At 44.0% G+C, this 19,455-nt stretch overlaps 1 protein-coding gene across 1 annotated transcript in view; it reads left to right on the forward strand.

Annotated features, from left to right (window-relative positions):
- Positions 1 to 1,630, forward strand: part of DAPK2 (death associated protein kinase 2) — a 59,406-nt gene extending 57,776 nt beyond the window's left edge. Inside the window, exon 12 of the mRNA XM_069980551.1 lies at positions 1,158 to 1,630. Coding sequence (XP_069836652.1) covers positions 1,158 to 1,238 — 81 coding nt within the window. The 3' untranslated portion in view covers positions 1,239 to 1,630. The remainder of the gene's footprint in view (positions 1 to 1,157) is intronic.
- The last annotated feature ends 17,825 nt before the right edge of the window (positions 1,631 to 19,455 follow it).

Below are 19,455 nucleotides of genomic sequence, written 5' to 3' on the forward strand. Positions count from 1 at the left end.
CGCTATCAGCTAAGTCAGAATACTGAAGGTCATAAAAATGACAGGCAGGGGATATCACATAGAAATCCTGATGACTCTTGTAATAGAATCGTGGACCGTACGTGTCAAAAACATGCGCTTCCTGTCCAAGTAGCATAGGGGCAACGCCCATGAAATGGAGACAAATGTAAATGAGGAAACATGGGAGCTTAGCTGGAGCGTCTCCTCTGAGCACAGGACACTGCAGCAAACTATCCACTGCAGCAGAATACCCAAAATCCACTCAGAATTCCAGGAAAGCTGGATACTCCTCACAGCATAAGACCTGCTAATAGAACAGCCACCTAAAACAAGAAAACACACAATAGTTGGAGGAGAGAGCACCCTCCGTGGGCTAAGGACGATTACACAACTTACTGTTGGGGGGGGGGGGGGTTCTGGGTGCCTTATATATCCTCTTGGGGAGGAGCTATGCAAATTTCCTCAGTTTTTCATTTAAATATTCCCTTGTCTGCAGGCTTATAGGATCGATGATACCCCATGTGTTATGCTGCCAATGGGACGAGAGAAACTCTTGTATTGTAAACCTTCATGTTTACTGCTTCCATTACACTGCACTACTACTACTCCAGAATATCTCTTCCTCATTAAGTTTAAAGGGAACCTGTCACCAAGACAATGCTATCTAATCAATTGCCATCATGTTATTGAGCAGGAAGAATTGAGCAGATTGATATATACAGTGTGTATATATATATATATATATATATATATATATATATATATATATATATCTTTATCTTTGTGGGAAAAGATAAAAGGTTCAGTCTAACTTGTAACTTACAGCCTGCTCCCTGCTCATTCTGGGAAAAGGAGTCCAGTGGGCGGTGTCACTCAGTGGACTGGACTCATGGAAACATCAGAGATTTCAATCAATAAATTACAAGTTACAATAAATCTTTTCCTATTAAGATATTTATTAATCTGCTCAGCTTCTTCTGCTCGATAACATGATTCCGCTAACTAGTTAGCAATGGTTACATCGTGGGTGTCATTAAATTGTAAAAATGGCACTTTAGATAAGTAATGATTACCTATTATAGTAGAATGCTAATAGTTTTAAGATGAAGTACACGTGTCAGCTAGTAAAGTTACTGTTTTGGTATGTTTCATTTTAGAGAAACTGTGAAAGTGATGTTGAGGATAATACAGAAAGAATGCAAGTGATTCAGACCAGAAGAAGGAGCAGTGTATCCTGAGGAGTTTATGGGTGGATCTGGAGTATTGTGCCTGAAGGTCAGCCAGTGCCCATGTTTATGGACAATACGGGATGCTGTGCATTCAGATGACACTGGCCAATATGTTCAAATTCATACTGCACTTTTAATATATACTTCCCCACAGGAGACATTGTGATTCAAGGAACTCTGATTGTCCATTCTACGTTCACCTGCGCACATTAACTCTATACAAAGACTTATGAACAGAAAGGTTTACATTACAGTGGTTGCCATGCTCTACTGAAACTGATGGCATCATTTATGTTACTTGGAAAGTGTTCTTATGTATAAATGTGTTATCTTTGTCACTGCATTTTTTAATAGTTTATATTGCTTTTAAAACATGTAAATACAGAAAATGTGCATTATGACATGTGAGTGTTAGTATATACCATAAAGCTTGCCTTCTAAACAGGTTCATTTTTGAATTACTAGTGACCATAACTGAAGCTCATTAATAGAAATGAGTGAATTTATAGTAAGTTTCCAAAAAACTGCCATGTGTGAAACTAGTCTCAGGGCTGCACCCATCTTCTCCAGCCACCAGGAGTCAAATGCCGAGCATTAAGGGTTTTGCGAACCCGAACATACTGTAAGCTTGCTCATCTCTAATCATTATTCTAGACTTTTTATTCCATGAGTGGACTTGTCAGTCATATGTGCCTTTTTTTTAGAATTAGGCTTTTATGAGACTTTTTTCTACAGTCCTCTGGACGTGTCTGACTACACTGCAATTTTTTTTTTGTAGCAACACAAGACTGATTTTAAAGGGGTTATCCAGCGAAAATCTTTTTCTTTCAAATCAACTGGTATCAGAAAGTTGTATTGATTTGTAATTTACTTCTATTCAAAAATCTCAAGTCTTCCCATACTTATCAGCTGCTGTATGTCCTGCAGGAAACGTTGTTTTCTTTTCAGTCTGACACAGTGCTCTCTGCTGACATCTCTGGCCGAGACAGGAACTTTCCCGAGCAGCAGCAAATCCTCATAGAAAACCTCTTCTGCTCTGGACAGTTCCTGTCTCCGCCAGAGAAGTCAGCAGAGAGCGCTGTCAGGCTGAAAAGAAAACAACATTTCCTGCGGGTAATACAGCAGCTGATAAGTATGGGAAGACTTGAGATTTTTAATTAGAAGTAAATTTCAGGTCTATTTTACTTTCTGAAACCAGTTGATTTGAAAGAAAAACATTTCCGCTGGAGTACCCCTTAAACTATGGATCTACAGCTTCAGTCCTAAGCAACACATTGAGTTGTGTAGATTGAAGCTTTCACCCAATAGTTAAAATTTATTTTGTAGTGCTACAAAAGTTGTAGTGTAGTCCTGGCTTTACTCTCTGTGCGGCCACTGCAGTACAGTGTCATAAAACACTAAACTTTTATCTTTGTCACATGTATGAATGCTACTTCTGCTTTTTACAGCCTCAGGCCTTGTCTTTTTATCAAAAAGAAACAAAGAAAAAAAGAATATATATATATATATATATATATATATATATAATTTTTTAGATCCATTTTTAATTCTCCTTTAAATAAAGTACAAACAGCAACACAACAGTGTGAACTTGGTTTTAGAAGGATTGTCAGCAGCAAAAACATGTCCATATCGACACTGATTTGCTCATAGTTCAGTTGTTATCCTCTAGCTAAGCATTACTGTTTTTCATGGGGCACCCACTTCTTATTTTACATTTTACATCTCTCAGGAACATAAAAACCTTTTTTGATTCAGCCATATGGGAATTCTGTAGGAGTCTGTTTTAATAAGTGTTTCCCTACATATTAAACAAAGATCACTCATACTTAAACCCAGAAGGGAAATTAAGATAATTAAATGCCACCTATAATAATTATAATAATAAAATAATAATAATCTAGAAAATGAAAGGGATGAATGCATTTTAATAACAGGGGCAAATCTGGTGTTAGTAGAAGCTGTTGTAAATGAATATGAATGTGTCTTATATAAAGTTGGGTATTTTTAATTAATATTAGAATTTTGCTTCATTGTCCAGGAAATGAATCTGTGTTCATCTCATTATTGCTATAAATAACATAGAATACGCCTCAGGCTGGATTTACACACAGCCTTTATCTGTCTTCTTGGTGGTATTTTTGTTTGTTTAGGTCCCTCTGCATACATACAGACACACACACACACACACACACACACACACACTGCAGCCGTAGCCAATTGTTAATTTAAAGTATATAGAACACAATTGTAAAGGCTGTTTTGTTTTAATTTCTTTAACATTGCATTTTTATAGCGTTTTGAGGGATGTTGCATTTTTAACTCAGCATGCTTCAGGTATGATTTCATAAGATTTCCAGTACAAAGTGACACTTAATAAAAAATAGCAGAAGAGAATGCATGCCATTGAGGCCCTGGCTTAAACAATCTGATGTCTCTGCGACATGTGATTTCTGGCAGCTTGCAGACAAGGACCGGTAGGGCACTGTTTCTCAACCTGAGGTACGCATATCATAGGGGGTTCGTGGTGCAGGTTAATGGGGTACGCAGGAGGCCTTGGGGGAAATAAAAGAAATGCTATGGATGAAGTGCTTGTTTTTCTGTTACACACTGCCTCTTCCAGCAGCTGTACTTGGCTGACAGGCGCTGTATGGTCTGGCAGCATCTGCCTGGCACACAAAATCTCCCCTGCCCCGCACATACGGCACCTGTCAGGTGAGTGCAGGTGCTGGAAGAGACATCAGTATAGTGCCCCCCCCCTTTCACTCTTCCTTTCTGAAATCGCAGTTTTCTCTTTTGGCTGCTGCTCTGATGACATCCATGTCCTGGGCATACCAGGGCATATCTGACTAAAATGGACATACCTGGCTACAAGACTGATACCAGACTAAACGGAATAGTTTGGCCCCCATGGAGTTAAAGGAGAACTCCTGACAAAATTTTCAAACTGCAGGGATAGGGGAAACATAAACTATCAAGACTGACCTCCCCTTATGCCTCTCAAGTGTTGAAACGCTGCTCTGGGACCCCTGCTGGGCTCCAGGATCTCCTACAGAGCTGACTTTACGACCCGGCTGATGGATTGCCCGCTCAGCCAGCCAGTGACTGGGGTGGAATGCCGCTGCAGTCACTGATTGGCAGGCAGACAATCAATCAGCTGGGATGTACTGCCATTAGTACTTGGGAAAAAATGCCTTTTGTTGGGGGTCCCGGAGCCTGTCAGACTGCGCATTGTAGACAGAGGGAGAGGTAAGCAATGCTTGATTGTAATGTTCTCCCCTGCGCCTGCTGCCTGTCAGATTATGCAAAAGGTCAGACTTCTCTTTTAAGTGGGGATGCATAGCATCTCCACTTAAACCTCTGCTGGCAAGACGGTGCCCCCCCAACAGAGCACAGTCTGGCCTTCAGGTTGCTAACCTCCTGGGGGCCAGACATTTTCAGATTAACCAGATACCCTCTGCTCTGCTAAGTGGGGAGCACCTGGCTAAATTATTGGGTCTCCCATAGATTTTGAATGGAGTTTGTTACTCGAATCGAGCACTCGAGTATTAAAAAATACTTGATTCAAGTACTTTGGAGTTCGCTCGTCTCTACTGCTGACAGAGGCTTTGTACACAGCCTATGGTAGCAGTGTGATCTCTGCTTTATTTAGTCTACATTTATAACTGATATCTTATCACATGGGGGCAGTGGCGTAGCCACCGTGGTCGCGGGGGTCGCCGCCGCGACCGGGCCCGCCACAAGGGGGGCCCGCGGGGCCCCCCGATCAATCACTCTTGTGACCGCAAGCATTGTTTTGCTTGCGGTCACAAGAGTCGGGCTCCGTCTTCCCCCGGCTGCTGCGCGGCTGCCGGGGGTGTCGCGTCTTACCCCCGGCAGCGCGCGCATCCCAGAACTCCCTGCGCGCCTTGGGCCCTGACTTCCGGTTCCGGCGCGCAGGGAGTTCTGGGATGCGCGCGCTGCCGGGGATAAGACGCGACACCCCCGGCAGCCGCGCAGCAGTCGGGGACAGACCAGGAGGAGTGAGAATCAACGTGGGAGCGCGATGTCAGGTGAGTTAAGTTTTGTTTTTTTTATCAGCCTGTACGGGTGGGGGGAAAGGAGGGGGGCATCTATGAGGGTGGGGGGAAAGGAGGGGGCCATCTATGAGGGTGGGGGGAAAGGAGGGGGCCATCTATGAGGGTGGGGGGAAAGGAGGGGCCATCTATGAGGGTGGGGGGAAAGAGGGGGCCATCTATGAGGGTGGGGGGGAAGGAGGGGGGCATCTATGAGGGTGGGGGGGAAGGAGGGGGGCATCTATGAGGGTGGGGGAGAAGGAGGGGGGCATCTATGAGGGTGGGGGGAAGAGGGGGCCATTTATGAGGGTGGGGGGAAAGAGGGGGGCCATCTATGAGGGTGGGGGGAAGGAGGGGGCCATCTATGAGGGTGGGGGGAAGGAGGGGGCCATCTATGAGGGTGGGGGGAAGGAGGGGGCCATCTATGAGGGTGGGGGGAAAGAGGGGCCATCTATGAGGGTGGGGGGAAAGGAGGGGGGCATCTATGAGGGTGGGGGGAAAGAAGGGGGGCATCTATGAGGGTGGGGGGAAGGAGGGGGCCATCTATGAGGGTGGGGGGAAAGGAGGGGGCCATCTATGAGGGTGGGGGGAAGGAGGGGGACATCTATGAGGGTGGGGGGAAGGAGGGGCCATCTATGAGGGTGGGGGGAAAGAGGGGCCATCTATGAGGGTGGGGGGAAAGAGGGGCCATCTATGAGGGTGGGGGGAAAGAGGGGGGCATCTATGAGGGTGGGGGGGGGAAGGGGACCATCTATAAGGGAGGGAGGAAGGGGACCATCTATAAAGGGGGGGAAAGGGGACCATCTATAAGGGAGGGGGGGGAAGGGGACCATCTATAAGGGAGGGGGGGAAGGGGACCATCTATAAGGGAGGGGGGGAAGGGGACCATCTATAAGGGAGGGGGGGGTGAAGGGGACCATCTATAAGGGAGGGGGGGGGGAAGGGGACCATCTATAAGGGAGGGGGGGGGAAGGGGACCATCTATAAGGGAGGGGGGGGGGAGGGGACCATCTATAAGGGAGGGTGGGGGGAGAGGGGGCCATCTATAAGGGAGGGTGGGGGGAGAGGGGACCATCCATAAGGGAGGGTGAGGAGAGAGGGGGCCATCTATAAGGGAGGGGGTATAGGGGGCCATCTATAAGGGAGGGGGTAGAGGGGGCCATCTATAAGGGAGGGGGTAGAGGGGGCCATCTATAAGGGAGGGGGGCAACATAGGGGGAGAGGGAATACACAGAGGGGGGCATATATTATTAGGAGGTCACAGAGTCAGGGCTACCCACTAAATGAGGGTGTAAAGGGGACAGTACAGATGTGCAGTGTGTATAGAGATGAGGATGGTGTCAGAGTGTGGAGCCTAATATGTCTGTCTGGCAGATTCTGTGGATTCGTGGCTCGGAGAAGTTCTCATAACGGCCTAGGACGGATGGAGAAGATGATGAAAAGGAAAGAACTCCGATCAGAGAAGACGTCCCCTGTGAGTCACCTGATATATCTGCACTGTAATGTATATGGTGTATAGAGCCTGTGTAGAGCTGGGGCCACCTCTATATGACTGGATGAGGTGATTTAGTATACTGGATTTGGTCAGTAACAATATGGTGGTGATGGTTGTGGTTGTGGTGTGGCGGTAATGTTTCCTCCCTATATACTGGTATTACTGGTAATATTGGTCTCAGTATACAGGATTTGGTCGGTAACAGTATGGCGGTAATAGGTAATATCTGTCTTGGTGTGTGTGTGTGTATATATATATATATATATATATATATATATATATATATATATATATATATATATACATACAGTGGTACCTTGGTTTAAGAGTAACTTCGTTTAAGAGCGTTTTGGTTTAAGAGCTCACAGTTTTTCAAAATTGTGACTTGGTTTAAGAACATTGCTTTGGTTTAAGAACTTCCTGTATCGGGTGGGAGCGCGAGTGGAGAAGGGGCATGGCCTGCATAGCGGGGTCTACAGCACTGTACTCTAAACACCTTCCAAATCATAGCAGATCCCCTTCAGGCTGGGGCTTACATCAGGGGACAGGACTGTGTGGGGGGGGGGTAATCTCTCCATAGCTGTAACCCCTCTCTCCCCGGACAGAGAGTGCTGCATGTATGTGCCCACATCTGTCCTGCTCATTCCTTCATGCTCCCTGCAGTCTCTGTCAGCCCTTGTGTTTCCCATCCTCTCCATTACTGTACAGTACAGAATAATAAATATATTTGGGGTGCGGAACCAATTGTCTGCATTTACATGATTTCTTATAGGAAAATTTGCTTTGGTTTAAGAGTGGATTTGGATTACAAGCACGGTCCTGGAACGAATTATGCTCATAATCCAAGGCACCACTGTGTGTGTATATATATATATATATATATATATATATATATATATATATATATATATATATATATACACAAACACACACAACAATAGCATCACTTGGTCGTGAAAGGAGGGGGGGGGCCCAAGTTGGCCTCTCGCACCAGGGCCCAGGAGACATTAGCTACGCCCCTGCATGGGGGTACTTGCCTTGAAAAAGTTGAGAAATACTGCTCTAGAGCATCTGTGATATTTTACCTTTCCCTAATAAAGAAGAGACTTCACTTCCACTCATGTTTTTTTTTTTTTTAGATTCAAAGGAAACACTGTGTAACAACATTACAGAGAACATAGATCAAGGAAACCTCTTAGTATATTGTAAAGATCTTCCTTTTATGATAAATCCTGAGTATTAATGTGGTTGTCTACAGCTGTCCACTCTATTGTACTTATTCCCTTTTTTATGTAGAGTATTTTTCTAATGGATTGCATAATATTTTTACATTATTATTGCCATGAAAAAAAAAACCTTTAGCGGCTTCTGATCACATTCAGGTGTGGCGCTTCACTCACGCCCTCTATTATAACTCAGATGAAGCTTCCAATTTTTGAAGCGAAGAAGTACAAAGCAACAGGAGTAGTGATGTCATAAAAAAAATAGTGTTCTACAAAGCGATTCTTTTTTAATATTGTGGTTTGTATGCCTAGCTATGTGTGGTGTTAATCATTACAAATCATTACAGCTTCATACAATTCATTCATCTATCTGATCATATGCAAATTAAAACCTATGTAATGTGCTGGGTAAACATAGGTTTACTTGCTTTTTTAGCAGAGTTTAGCAAACTTTGAGGACAAACCAGAATGTGCAGCATTTGATCAGTAGTGGCTGCTGAAATTAAATGCAGCCCTAGGGAGTCCTGGAAAACATGGATACAGCTTATGGATAAACCCCAGCATGCCCGACATTTGGTCAACTCTATTTTTTAGCACTAGTTGTTTCAGGCAGATCGAGTTTCACGTGTCATCCTTTTATTAATAAAAAATAATTGCCTGAGATGGAATAAACTGTGTACACCAACTAGAACAAAACTCACAGCAGAGTATTAGTATTAGGGCCCTATTCCACAGGACGATTATCGTTCAGATTATTGTTAAATTGTTCAAATCTAAGAGATAATCGTTCGGTTGAATAGCATTTAACGATTAACAACCAAACGAGAAATCGTTGATTGTTTAATAAGACCTGGACCTATTTTTATCCTTGCTCTTTCGCATTGAACAAGATGACGACCGCAAGAACGATCAGAAGTAACGATTATCGTTCCATGTAAATGGGTGAACGATTTCAGGTCTTTCGCAATAGCTGTCGTTTGGATCGTTTATCGTTAACGATTATGCAAACGATAATCGTCCCGTGGAATAGGGCCCTTAGACTGGAAACACACACAGCTTTTTTTTTTTGGAGGGGGGGGGGGCGCCAATGTAGCTTTTGTGCAAAAACCAGAAGTGGATCCAACAGAAAAGAGAAGCACAAGTCCTCCCTTTATATTTCCCAACCCATTTGAATTCACTTCTGGTTTTGGAACAAAAACTGCTGTGTCAGTTTTCCAGATAAAGCTGCCGTGTGTATTTCCAGTCTCAATGAGAACTATACAGATAATAGGAATGCAGATTACACTCTGTACCAAAGTCATAAAAAAAACTGTATGTGCATTGCAGTGGGTTAAATCTGCAAAAGATAGACTACACCTAGAATGTGCTGGGGATTTGTTATGATGCATATATTGTTTCTTAACACATCATTCACTTGCATTGCACTGTTCTTTGTTCTCCAACCAAAACAAAATTCCAGAACGCATCTGCTTTGTGTGAACCCACGCTAAGGCTGGGTAGATTGCAAAGTACTTTGGTGGCTACAGTACTGAGTAGTGTAATGATAAGTTGTGCAATATTTGTAATTGGAAATCTATGAAATGAGAACCTGAAAGCTTTAGCAGGAGTAGCTGAGCAGACATGTAGTTTTATGAAGAAAGACTTAAAATCATTTTTATTTTACAACTCCACCCAATAACGTGGCGGTGCATACACAGTAACCTAGTCTTCCCCTGGTGGCCAGAAAGTATGCTCTACATGCACAGATCAGCAGAAGAGAAGACTAGGTTACTATGCATATGCCATCCTGTGGTTGGACAGTGCTTTGTGGCTGGGAAGGCTCTTATAAGCGGGCAAAGAGTCAGTTATTATGAGTACATGGGCTGGACTGACCTAGGCCCTAGCCGTGCAGGTGAATGCCCCCAGGCACTTCAACCTAATAAAAACAAAACCTTATATCTCAGCACTGGAGGGGACAATTAAAAAATGACATTGTGTAGATTTATGTTGAAAAGTTAAAGGAGAAGTCCGGCAAAAATGTTTATAAAAATATTGTATTGTCCCCCAAAAGTTATACAAATCACCAATGTACACTTATTACGGGAAATGCTTATAAAGTGCTTTTTTGTTGTTGATTTGTATAACTTTTAGGGGGCAATACAATACTTTAATAAAAAATTTTGCCGGACTTCTCCTTTAAGACTTAGTAATAGCACTAAAATCCTGCAGATATGTCCAATTTAAAGGGGTTTTCACACCATTGATATTTATCCCCTTAAGTGTATGATTGCTGGGGTCTGACTGCAGGGAATAATCTTGAGAATGAGGTCCCTGTAGATAGGGTATAAATCTTAGACTGGGGCTACATGGCAACTGTTGTTGCACGGCCGTAATTCTCATCCAAGTTGTAAGACCGAAGTATAATGTATGACAGTTGTGACTTTGCTATTTACATAATATCCAAATCACAGAGAAGCAAGAAAGTTGCAGTTGTGTTGAGGTCAATGGTAACACAGTCGTGTGTGAAAAAACATTCATCAAAGAGTGCTGTGTCGCAGTCACAATGTAACAACATTAGAGGCTTCTGCAACATGATGCAATCTTTGTTTTACATAACCAAAGTTCCTGTGTAGCCCTAGCCTGGGTTGTGGTAGATAAATCCCGGCACTCACAATTTAAATAATGCTTCTTTTATTTAGGTGAATAAAGCAGGTACATGGGAGGACGCGTTTTGGCCTATGGCATTATTTAAATTGTGAGTGCCGGGATTTTTCTACCATATCTACTGGGACCACCTCCTACCACGACCACCACTTACTGTGCGGAGGGCCGTCTTCTATCTTGCTACACTAGCCTGGGTTGTGTCATGAACACAAATGCAAGACCTTAAAATGCTTCTAATGGAGCCTCTCTTTAGTTGCCCTGGCTGTGTGTTTTGGGTCATTGTCATGCTGCCAGCCAAAACCCATCTACAACCCATCTGCTGTTACTGAGGGAAGTAGTACTTTGAGATGTATCTCGCTATACATGGCCATCCATCCTTTCTTTAATATGGTGCAGTTTTCTTGTCCCTTTTGCAATAAAGCACCCCTAAACTTTGATGGGTTATGGTTGGGACTGTGTTCCTGGGGTTGTACTCATCTGACTTCTTCCTCCAAACACGGAGTGTGGAGTTGATACCAAATAGTTCTATTTTAGTCTCATCTGACCACATGACCGGCCTGGACATGTGCTGGCCTGAGTAGGAGGACTTTAATCCATACCGGTGTGGTCCTAGCCCTCTTCAGGTCATTGACGAGGTTCTGGGTTGATTCCTGAACTTTTTCAAAATATCCCATAACCCACAAGGGAGATCTTGCATGGAGCTCCGGAGCAAGGAAGATTGACAGTCACCTTGTGTTTCTTCCATTTCTAAAAATTGTGCCAACAGTTATTCCCTCTTTACCAAGCTACTTGCCTTTAGTCCTGTAGCCTATCCAAGTCTTGTGTAGATCTACAATTTTGTGCCGACTTCTCCTTCTCACAGCATCTAGAGACTGAACAGCCTGAGGAAGGTCTTGGCAGGACCAAAACGTTGCTACATCATATGGTCTCACATTTTCATATACTTGTACACTGTAAAATAAACTTTCACATCTGCATGACTTGAGAGTGCCATGTACTTATTATTTTGCTATGATTACATTAACAACTGCATGGGAATGGTGGTGAGGATAACAGACATACCTTCATCCTCAGGGCCCCGTGTGCAGTAGGGAGCGATCAGCAGGTTAGAATTGTCCAACCTGCTGATAGTTCCTCTTTGAGGTTGGATGTAAGTGTGCATTTGACCAATTCCTTTACAATTGTGCAAACTTATACAGGAAGAGCTATCAACGTTGAAGAAATTTAACACTTAGAAATACAGAATTAAATTATGTAAAACTATATATTCCATGGCTCGCTCAACCGCCCAAGATATACAAGTAATATTCACACAGTGCACTAACTGTTCCACCAGGCTTGGGTCACTCGGAATAACTATAGTGAGCCATATGGTGTTCATATATTAAAAGCAGCCATAAATATGTTATCTCATGCCAAATACATTTTTGTGATATGTGAGCCAGCATCAAAAATTGAGTTTTCTACTCTGTGAGGTTTTATGTTTTCTAATGATCCTTTTCCTGCACATTTACTATGCTTTGTTCATTTTCCAGCTGTCAAAGAAATCATCACTACTCTAAATCTGCTCTAGGTCAAACCTAGATGCAAAGAGAAACACATGACCAGGGCGCACATTTCACCAGTTGTGCCAACTGATTTCTAACCAAAAGGTCATGTTTGTAAATGTATGCCAATTTTAAGATTCATTCCTTAAATAATCATTGTTTCCTGTGTGCTGGAACATGATACCAACAGTAATAAAACACCTGTAAAGCAAACTGCCTATCACTAGTTCAGATGCCACGCCTAGAAAATGGTAATAACAAGAACAAATCAATGCCAATCTCTTATGTTACTTTAATGTTCTGTTATGGCCCTTTATACGTCAGATATGCATTAAACCACCCTACGTGATGTCATTTACTGTTGCCTGAGAAAAAAAATGTTGGAAATCGAAGAGTACAACAGAGAAACACCAAAGATTGTCAGATCAAGACAATCTGGTCCACCTAGCCCACCCTTATATTATTTCCTGTGTATTTTTTTTCTTATAATAGATACATATGTATCCAAGGCAGCTTTACTTTAATAACTAACTGTGGATTTGCTAACCACATCTACTGGTTTGTTCCAAGTATCTTCTACTCTTTTATTCAATAATATTTGCTCACACTGCTTCCTATAGTGTGATTTTTCATTCAATTGCTAAAAAATATGAACTTTCCTAAGTGTTTCAATAACTATATCACATATATACAAATAATGTGAATATAAAGAAAGGAAGGTAAGGGATGTTCTGAGTTGTCCACAGCTTCACAGCAAGAAAAAAGTTTCTACATTTAAAGGGGTTCTCCAACAAATAATATTTTTTTTTTTGCTTTCAAATCAACTGGTTTCAGAAAGTTATAACATACATTTGTAATTTACAGTACTTCTATGTTAAAACCTCCAATCTTCTAGTACTTATCAGCTGCTGTATGTGCTACAGGAAGTGGTAGATTCTGTCCAGTTCTCTGCTGACATCTCTGTCCGAGACAGGAACTTTCCAGAGCAGTAGCAAAACCCCATAAAAAACTTCTCCTGCTCTGGACAATTCCTGTCTGGGACAGAGATGTCAGCAGAGAGCACTTTGTCAGGCTGGAAAGAATGAACCACTTTTGCAGGGCATAAAGCAGCTGATAAGTATGGGAAAACTTGAGATTTTGAAATAGAAGAAAATTACAAATCTATATAACTTTCTGAAGCCAGTTTCAAAGAAAAAGATTTTCACCGGAGTACCCATTTAATGCATACTCCTTTATAACTTATAAAGAGACAGGTTCTTATTATAACTGCTGTGTACCAAGTGATAAACTGGTCATTTTAAGGTTTTAATAAAGGATTGCCATGGTGAGGAAAATATCTGCAAGAAAGAAATGTAACCTTTGAGATACTTGGAACTAATGAAGCCAGGATTGGGATCACCCAATGTTAAAGAAAGCTTTTCCTGACAGCACTACCCTAAATGTAAAGAAGGTACAGTGGTACCTCGGTTTAAGAGTAACTTAGATTGAGAGCGCTTTGCAAGAAGAGCTCACAGTTTTTCATAATTGTAACTTCGTTTAAGAGCATTGCTTTGGTTTAAAAGCGCCCTGTACTGGGTGGGAGGGGGATCGGGGAGGGGCATGGTCTGCATAGCGGGGGCTACAGCACTGTACACTGACCCAGGGAGTCTTCCTCACTTTCCAAATCATAGCAGATCCATTGCAGGCTGGAGCTTGCATCAGGGGACAGGACTGTGGAAGTAATCTCTCCATAGCTGTAACCCCTCTCTCCCAGACAGAGAGTGCTGCATGTATGTGCCCACATCTGCCCTGCTCATTCCTTCATGCTCCCTGCAGTCTCTGTCATCCCTTGTTTTTCCCATCTTCGCCATTCCTGCTATAATGTGCCTGCACTCACACACAGCTATACACATTGCTGCTATAATGTGCCTGCACTTACACTTAGCCATTCACACTACTGTATAGAAAAGTTTCTGTCACTGTCCTCCTGCACAGCTCTGTGGTTCTCACTTCCTGATTGGTCCATGCTGAAAACATGGACCAATCCCCCATAGCTTCCCATTCGCCATAGCTGTCATTTGACCACAAAGCACTCTGTTGTACTACGCTACTGCATTATGGGGATCTGCAGTTCCATCCTGTATCTACAAACTACTGCAGTTCTTTCAGGTTTATGCACTTACTATACATTATACTCCACATGCTGATTGCTATACTGTACAGAAATTTACAATGTAACATGTTCAGCTGTTTATAAATGTTTGTTTAATTTTGTTTTACTTGTTATTCAAAATAAAAAATTATTATTATTTTTGGGGTGTGGAACCAATTGTCTGTATTTTAATAATTTCTTATGAGAAATTTTGCTTTGGTTTAAGAGTGATTTGGATTACAAGCATCTTCCCAGAACGAATTATGCTCGTAATCCAAAGCACCACTGTTCTTGCCTATTTTGCTCAGTCTGTTGATGTATCATGTTAAATGGCTAAAAAATGAAATGCTGGTCTTACCATATCCCTCTGAGTATTTTGAGCCGTCTCCCGTCTTTCTCGCTGCTGCCGTTTTTTTGTTACAAGTTTTTCTAACAGCTGGTATATATCCTAGATGGCATCGGACAGGAAACTGCATTTCCCATCGTGCAGTGCTTCTCCCTGACTGGTCAGTTCCAATACCTGCCCCCTTAGCTTTTTTTTTCCTGACCACTTCTCCTTACTATGTGGGACTGTGCAGGGACTGTCAGCTGCAGGACTATGCAGGGGGAAGAGGGGAGAGACTGTTAGCTGTGTGAAGGGGGAATAACTGTAAGTAGTGTGCCGGGGTGGTGGTGGTGGTTCTCTGTTAGCTGCAGGACTGTGCAAGGGGGAGAGGGGAAAGAAAGACACTTCAGCTGTTTTGGCTCCAACCCACACACATCCAACAGTACCCACTCCTGTCAACCACCCGGCCCGCTCCTGTGCTATGATAATTCCGCTTTCACATACACAGCTGACAGTGCCCACTTCTGTCAGCCGCCCCCGGCCCTCTCCTGTCCTGTGATACCCATGCTGACAGTGTGCAGCCACTGTGTGTGTGAGCAGAAGTCACAGGAACAGGCACTGTTGGCTGTGTACAGGAGCAAGCCGGGCAGCTGGCAGGAGCAGGCACAGTCAGCTGTGTGTGGGTGTGCCACAGCACAGGAGCAGGCCGGGCAGCTGTGTGTGTTTGTGGGGTTACAGCACCGGGAGTGGACACAGTCAGCTGTGTGTCAAGGGGGGGGGGGGTTCACAGCAGCAGTAGAGGGAGCTGAGGGTGACTGTACCTATCCTCCCACTTTTTGGTGGGGAGGGTTATAAAAGCTAACCCAGAAGAGAAGCAGGACATGTGATCCTGACACTGAAGGTGGGGGCCAGGAGGAGGGAGTGTGTCTGAGTGGACTCCATTCAACTCAGTTTTTGCATCCGGAGGGGGAGTCAGGAAAAATATCTCCAAAACAGCTGAGAACAGGTAATTACTTGCTTTGAGCAATGTATGGAGCTGGGGGTGGGCTAATTAACAATGCAAAAAAAATTTGGGGGGAAACACAGGACCATACAAGGCGGTGACAGACTGTTTCGTGCGTAGGAGGTCCGTAGAAGCCCGGCTACGCACAAAACTGTCTGTCACCGCCTTGTTTTGTCTAGCGTCTGCCATGTCCATGTTTGCACTATGTCCAGTTTTTTATCGTTTGATATGAAGAAATAAAGCTTATGTAGACTTCTTCAGTGACTGCAACCCATTCTTTTCTTCCTTTTTGGAATGTGATCCTTCTCATAGGACCTATGGTCTGTTCCTAACATTGCTTACCAGATCTGGGAAAGTTAGATAGTACAAGGTTTTGAATGGATGTGTAAAGTGCGGATTTCACCCTAAATGAACTCCAGGATAACCTCAAATTTGATAAGAATGCATGGCACATTTGTAGGTAATGATGAAAGATAGGGCGCGGGAGAGGGACTCTGTCCATAGCTGGTCAAATGTCATAAAGGTGCCACTTAAAATAGAATGCGACACCCAACCAAAATAAATTAGGGAGTCATGAGGAAACCCACAGTGAGGTATACACCTTAGCCACTGAAATCCTTAACCTTCCACCATAATATATGGTAGGCCAGCCTGACCTTGCTGTGGGAAACTTCAGAGCTTTGTGAGAATAGTTAATACACCCATGGGTTGGGATCCATTAATGTTGTAGAATAATCTAAGATGGGGGCTAGAAGAGTTGTGGGATTCCTTTCTCTTACTTGTCTGCCCAGTCACAGGATAGCACCTACTCCTCCGCTATGCCACAACATAGTGCTGGAGAAAGTGCACTGAACAGCTCTGTGCTGGGTAATGATTTATAGTTCACTACTATAGATGACATCTGGATGGGGGAAGGAGTCATTGATGCACAGCATTTGACTGGCAGGGCATGGAGACAGTGTCGCTTAACCCAGAGTGCCACATTTAATTGTAAGTGCTCATTATTAGTGCTTACAGTTACAGGGCTAGGCGCAGTGCCCAGTTGGCGAGTGGGCTCCCCCAGGAGCAGGCATCCCCAGCACCAGGACCTGCTGCTTGAGCCAAGGCTCAGGACCAAATGATCCACAGCCTGGTATTGGTCGGTGACCTGTGCATGCAGAGCCCTATAAGATACATGATAGCCAGATATAGTGCTAATCCTAATGGACACACACTATCCTGAAATGTTAACTAAGAGGACAGGTACATTTTAAATATTGGGAAAAAAGTCTGATGCTCCATTCGGATAATAAAGCATTAATGTAGTCCATACTAACCTCTTAGCTACAGCTTTAGGCTATGTTCACAAAACATAAGTTCCGTGGGAATCACGGCCATGGTTACAATGGCCGGGATTCCATGGAACTCACATTGTGCTGCCTTCTGAGGGAATCCCGGCCGGAGTGTATACACCTAGTATACTGTACACTCCGGCCGGGATCCCTCGTGGCACCATAGAAAACTGACATGTCAGTTTTCCATGGCTGATATTCAGTGGGGAGTCCTGATGCAGGCGCGCACGGATGCGCCCGCATCAGAACTCTGCAGCCCAAAAGATCATTTCCTTGGTTTTCAAATCAGTTGTGCTGTTCTGAAGATATTGGTCAAAGGTGTTATATGCAAATTAGCTTGCTTGGTGCACCTCCTTTCTCTGCCAGCCGATGACACCATTTCATCAATATTCATGATTCTGTCACGGCCGCGACGGCGTCCCGTGTTCCGGGCCGCCGCCGCGACCTCCTCCTGCCCCATGCAGCCGCCGGGGTCCTTGTGCAGGGACCCGGCGCTGCTGCCAGTTCGGACCCTGGGGGCGCCTCACCTCTCCTCCGCTCCTGTCTCCGTCTGTGCCAGCCGGCGCGCGCGTCCCCGCCACCTAGGGCGCGCGTGTGCCGGCTGTCTCAGATTTAAAGGGCCAGTCCGCCCCTAATTGGTGTTGCACACAATCACTCCCTATAAATTCCTACCCTGCCCCACTACAGGTGTTGGAGCCTCTATATGCTTCCCATAGCGTTTAGCCCAGCTCCCTGTTGTTCCTGACCTTAGTCCTTGTCCCTTGTTCCTGTCTTCAGTCCTTGTCCCTAGTCCTTGCCCGCTGCCTTCCCATTGTTCCTGAGTCCTGTCCGCCACGTCTACTATCCTCTGCCTGCACTATCTCCTGCCTACTGCTCCTGCCACGCCTCGCCTGCCGTCATTAGCAACCAAGCCAGGGGTAGCGACCTGGGGGTCGCCTGCCGCAGCAAGTCCATCCCGCCTTGCGGCAGGCTCTGGAGAAAACCAGCGGCCCCTTAGACTCCGCTCCCTGGTGAGGTTACTGCCATCGCTGGTGACGGCCCAGTGGATCCACTACTCCAGGCGTTACAGATTCACCCTGGAAGCAAGGTCACAGCTTTATTATCATGAATATTAATGAAGTGATGTCATTGGAGGGGAAAGTGTTGCAATGGGGGAGTTGGGACCACCTCCAGTGCACTGTGAAAGCTAATTTGCATATAACATTTTTGACCCATATCTCTGGAGCACTGCAACTAATTTGAAAACTGAGAAAATTGTTGAGGTCAGCATCACTGCTCCAATCAGCCTATGTAAAGAGATTGGTATGGGCTGTGTTAATGCTGGATTCCCTTTAAATGAATACCAGTGAGATTATGTAGATGTACCTAAAATGATGATAATTTAGCCTGACCATGGAGGTAGAGATCTCCTGGTGAGATCTGCCCGGTAGCCTTTGGTCTGTTGAAAAACATTACTGGGGGGAGAATAAACACATTCTGTCTCGGGAATTTATTTCACAGGACAAAGATGTTTTTGCACAAAACGATTGCTGCACACTGTGAAATGCTCTGTGTGTATAAGAAGGTATTTTTAGATAAAACAGGTCTTATGAAGTAAATACATTCATGCACACGTAATGGAGCATATAATCTGAAGCATTATTCATATAACACTTGAGACAAATGCAAGAATTTTGTTTCTTTTACTTACTTTTACAAACCTTACTGTGTCAGGCCCCCATCACACGTCCATGGCTGTTTTCACGGCCAGTAAACACTAATATGGAAGCCTTTCAGGAGGCTTCAGGAACTACCAGTGTTTCCTGGCTGTAAAAACAAAATAATACTCACCTGCTGCTGCAGGCTGCAGTGATGTCCTCCTCTTGCGTCTCCTTCGCTTTGCATGTGCACAAGTGACATTACTTGTACGCCGCAATGCTGGGGGCAGTTAGTGGCCCTCTTGTGGCCGGAGGTATAATGCTGTCTCCGGCTACAAAAGTGATTGACAGGTTCGCGCTGATCCCGGCGCGGCATTCTATTGCTCTCAGCAATAGAACTCCTATCTCATTGATCTATTATGCAGTATATCTATACTGCATAGATCTCTATGAGAGATCAGTGCTGTGATACTAGAAGGGGGACTTCTAGCATGTGTGTAAAAAAAAAATTTGTTTATTAATATAAAATCCCTTCCCCTAATAAAGTTTGTATCACCCCCCCCCCTTTCCCCATTTTATAAATAAAAATAAATAAAGATATTAGTTATTGCCGGGTGTGTAATTGCCCGAACTATTAATTTATCATATTCCTGATCTCGCACGGTAAATGGTGTAAGCGCCAAAAATCCAAAGTGCAAAACAATCCAAAGTGCGTAAGCGCATAAAATCCGGGAAGCCCCTTAAGTAAAGATATAAAAAATGAACAGGGTTCCAATTGTGTACAGAAGATTCTACAACCTTAAAGTGCTTAATATGCACAATAAAGAGTCATAGAA

Source organism: Dendropsophus ebraccatus, chromosome 1 (genome assembly GCF_027789765.1).
Source record: "Dendropsophus ebraccatus isolate aDenEbr1 chromosome 1, aDenEbr1.pat, whole genome shotgun sequence".
Classification (NCBI taxonomy): domain Eukaryota; kingdom Metazoa; phylum Chordata; class Amphibia; order Anura; family Hylidae; genus Dendropsophus; species Dendropsophus ebraccatus.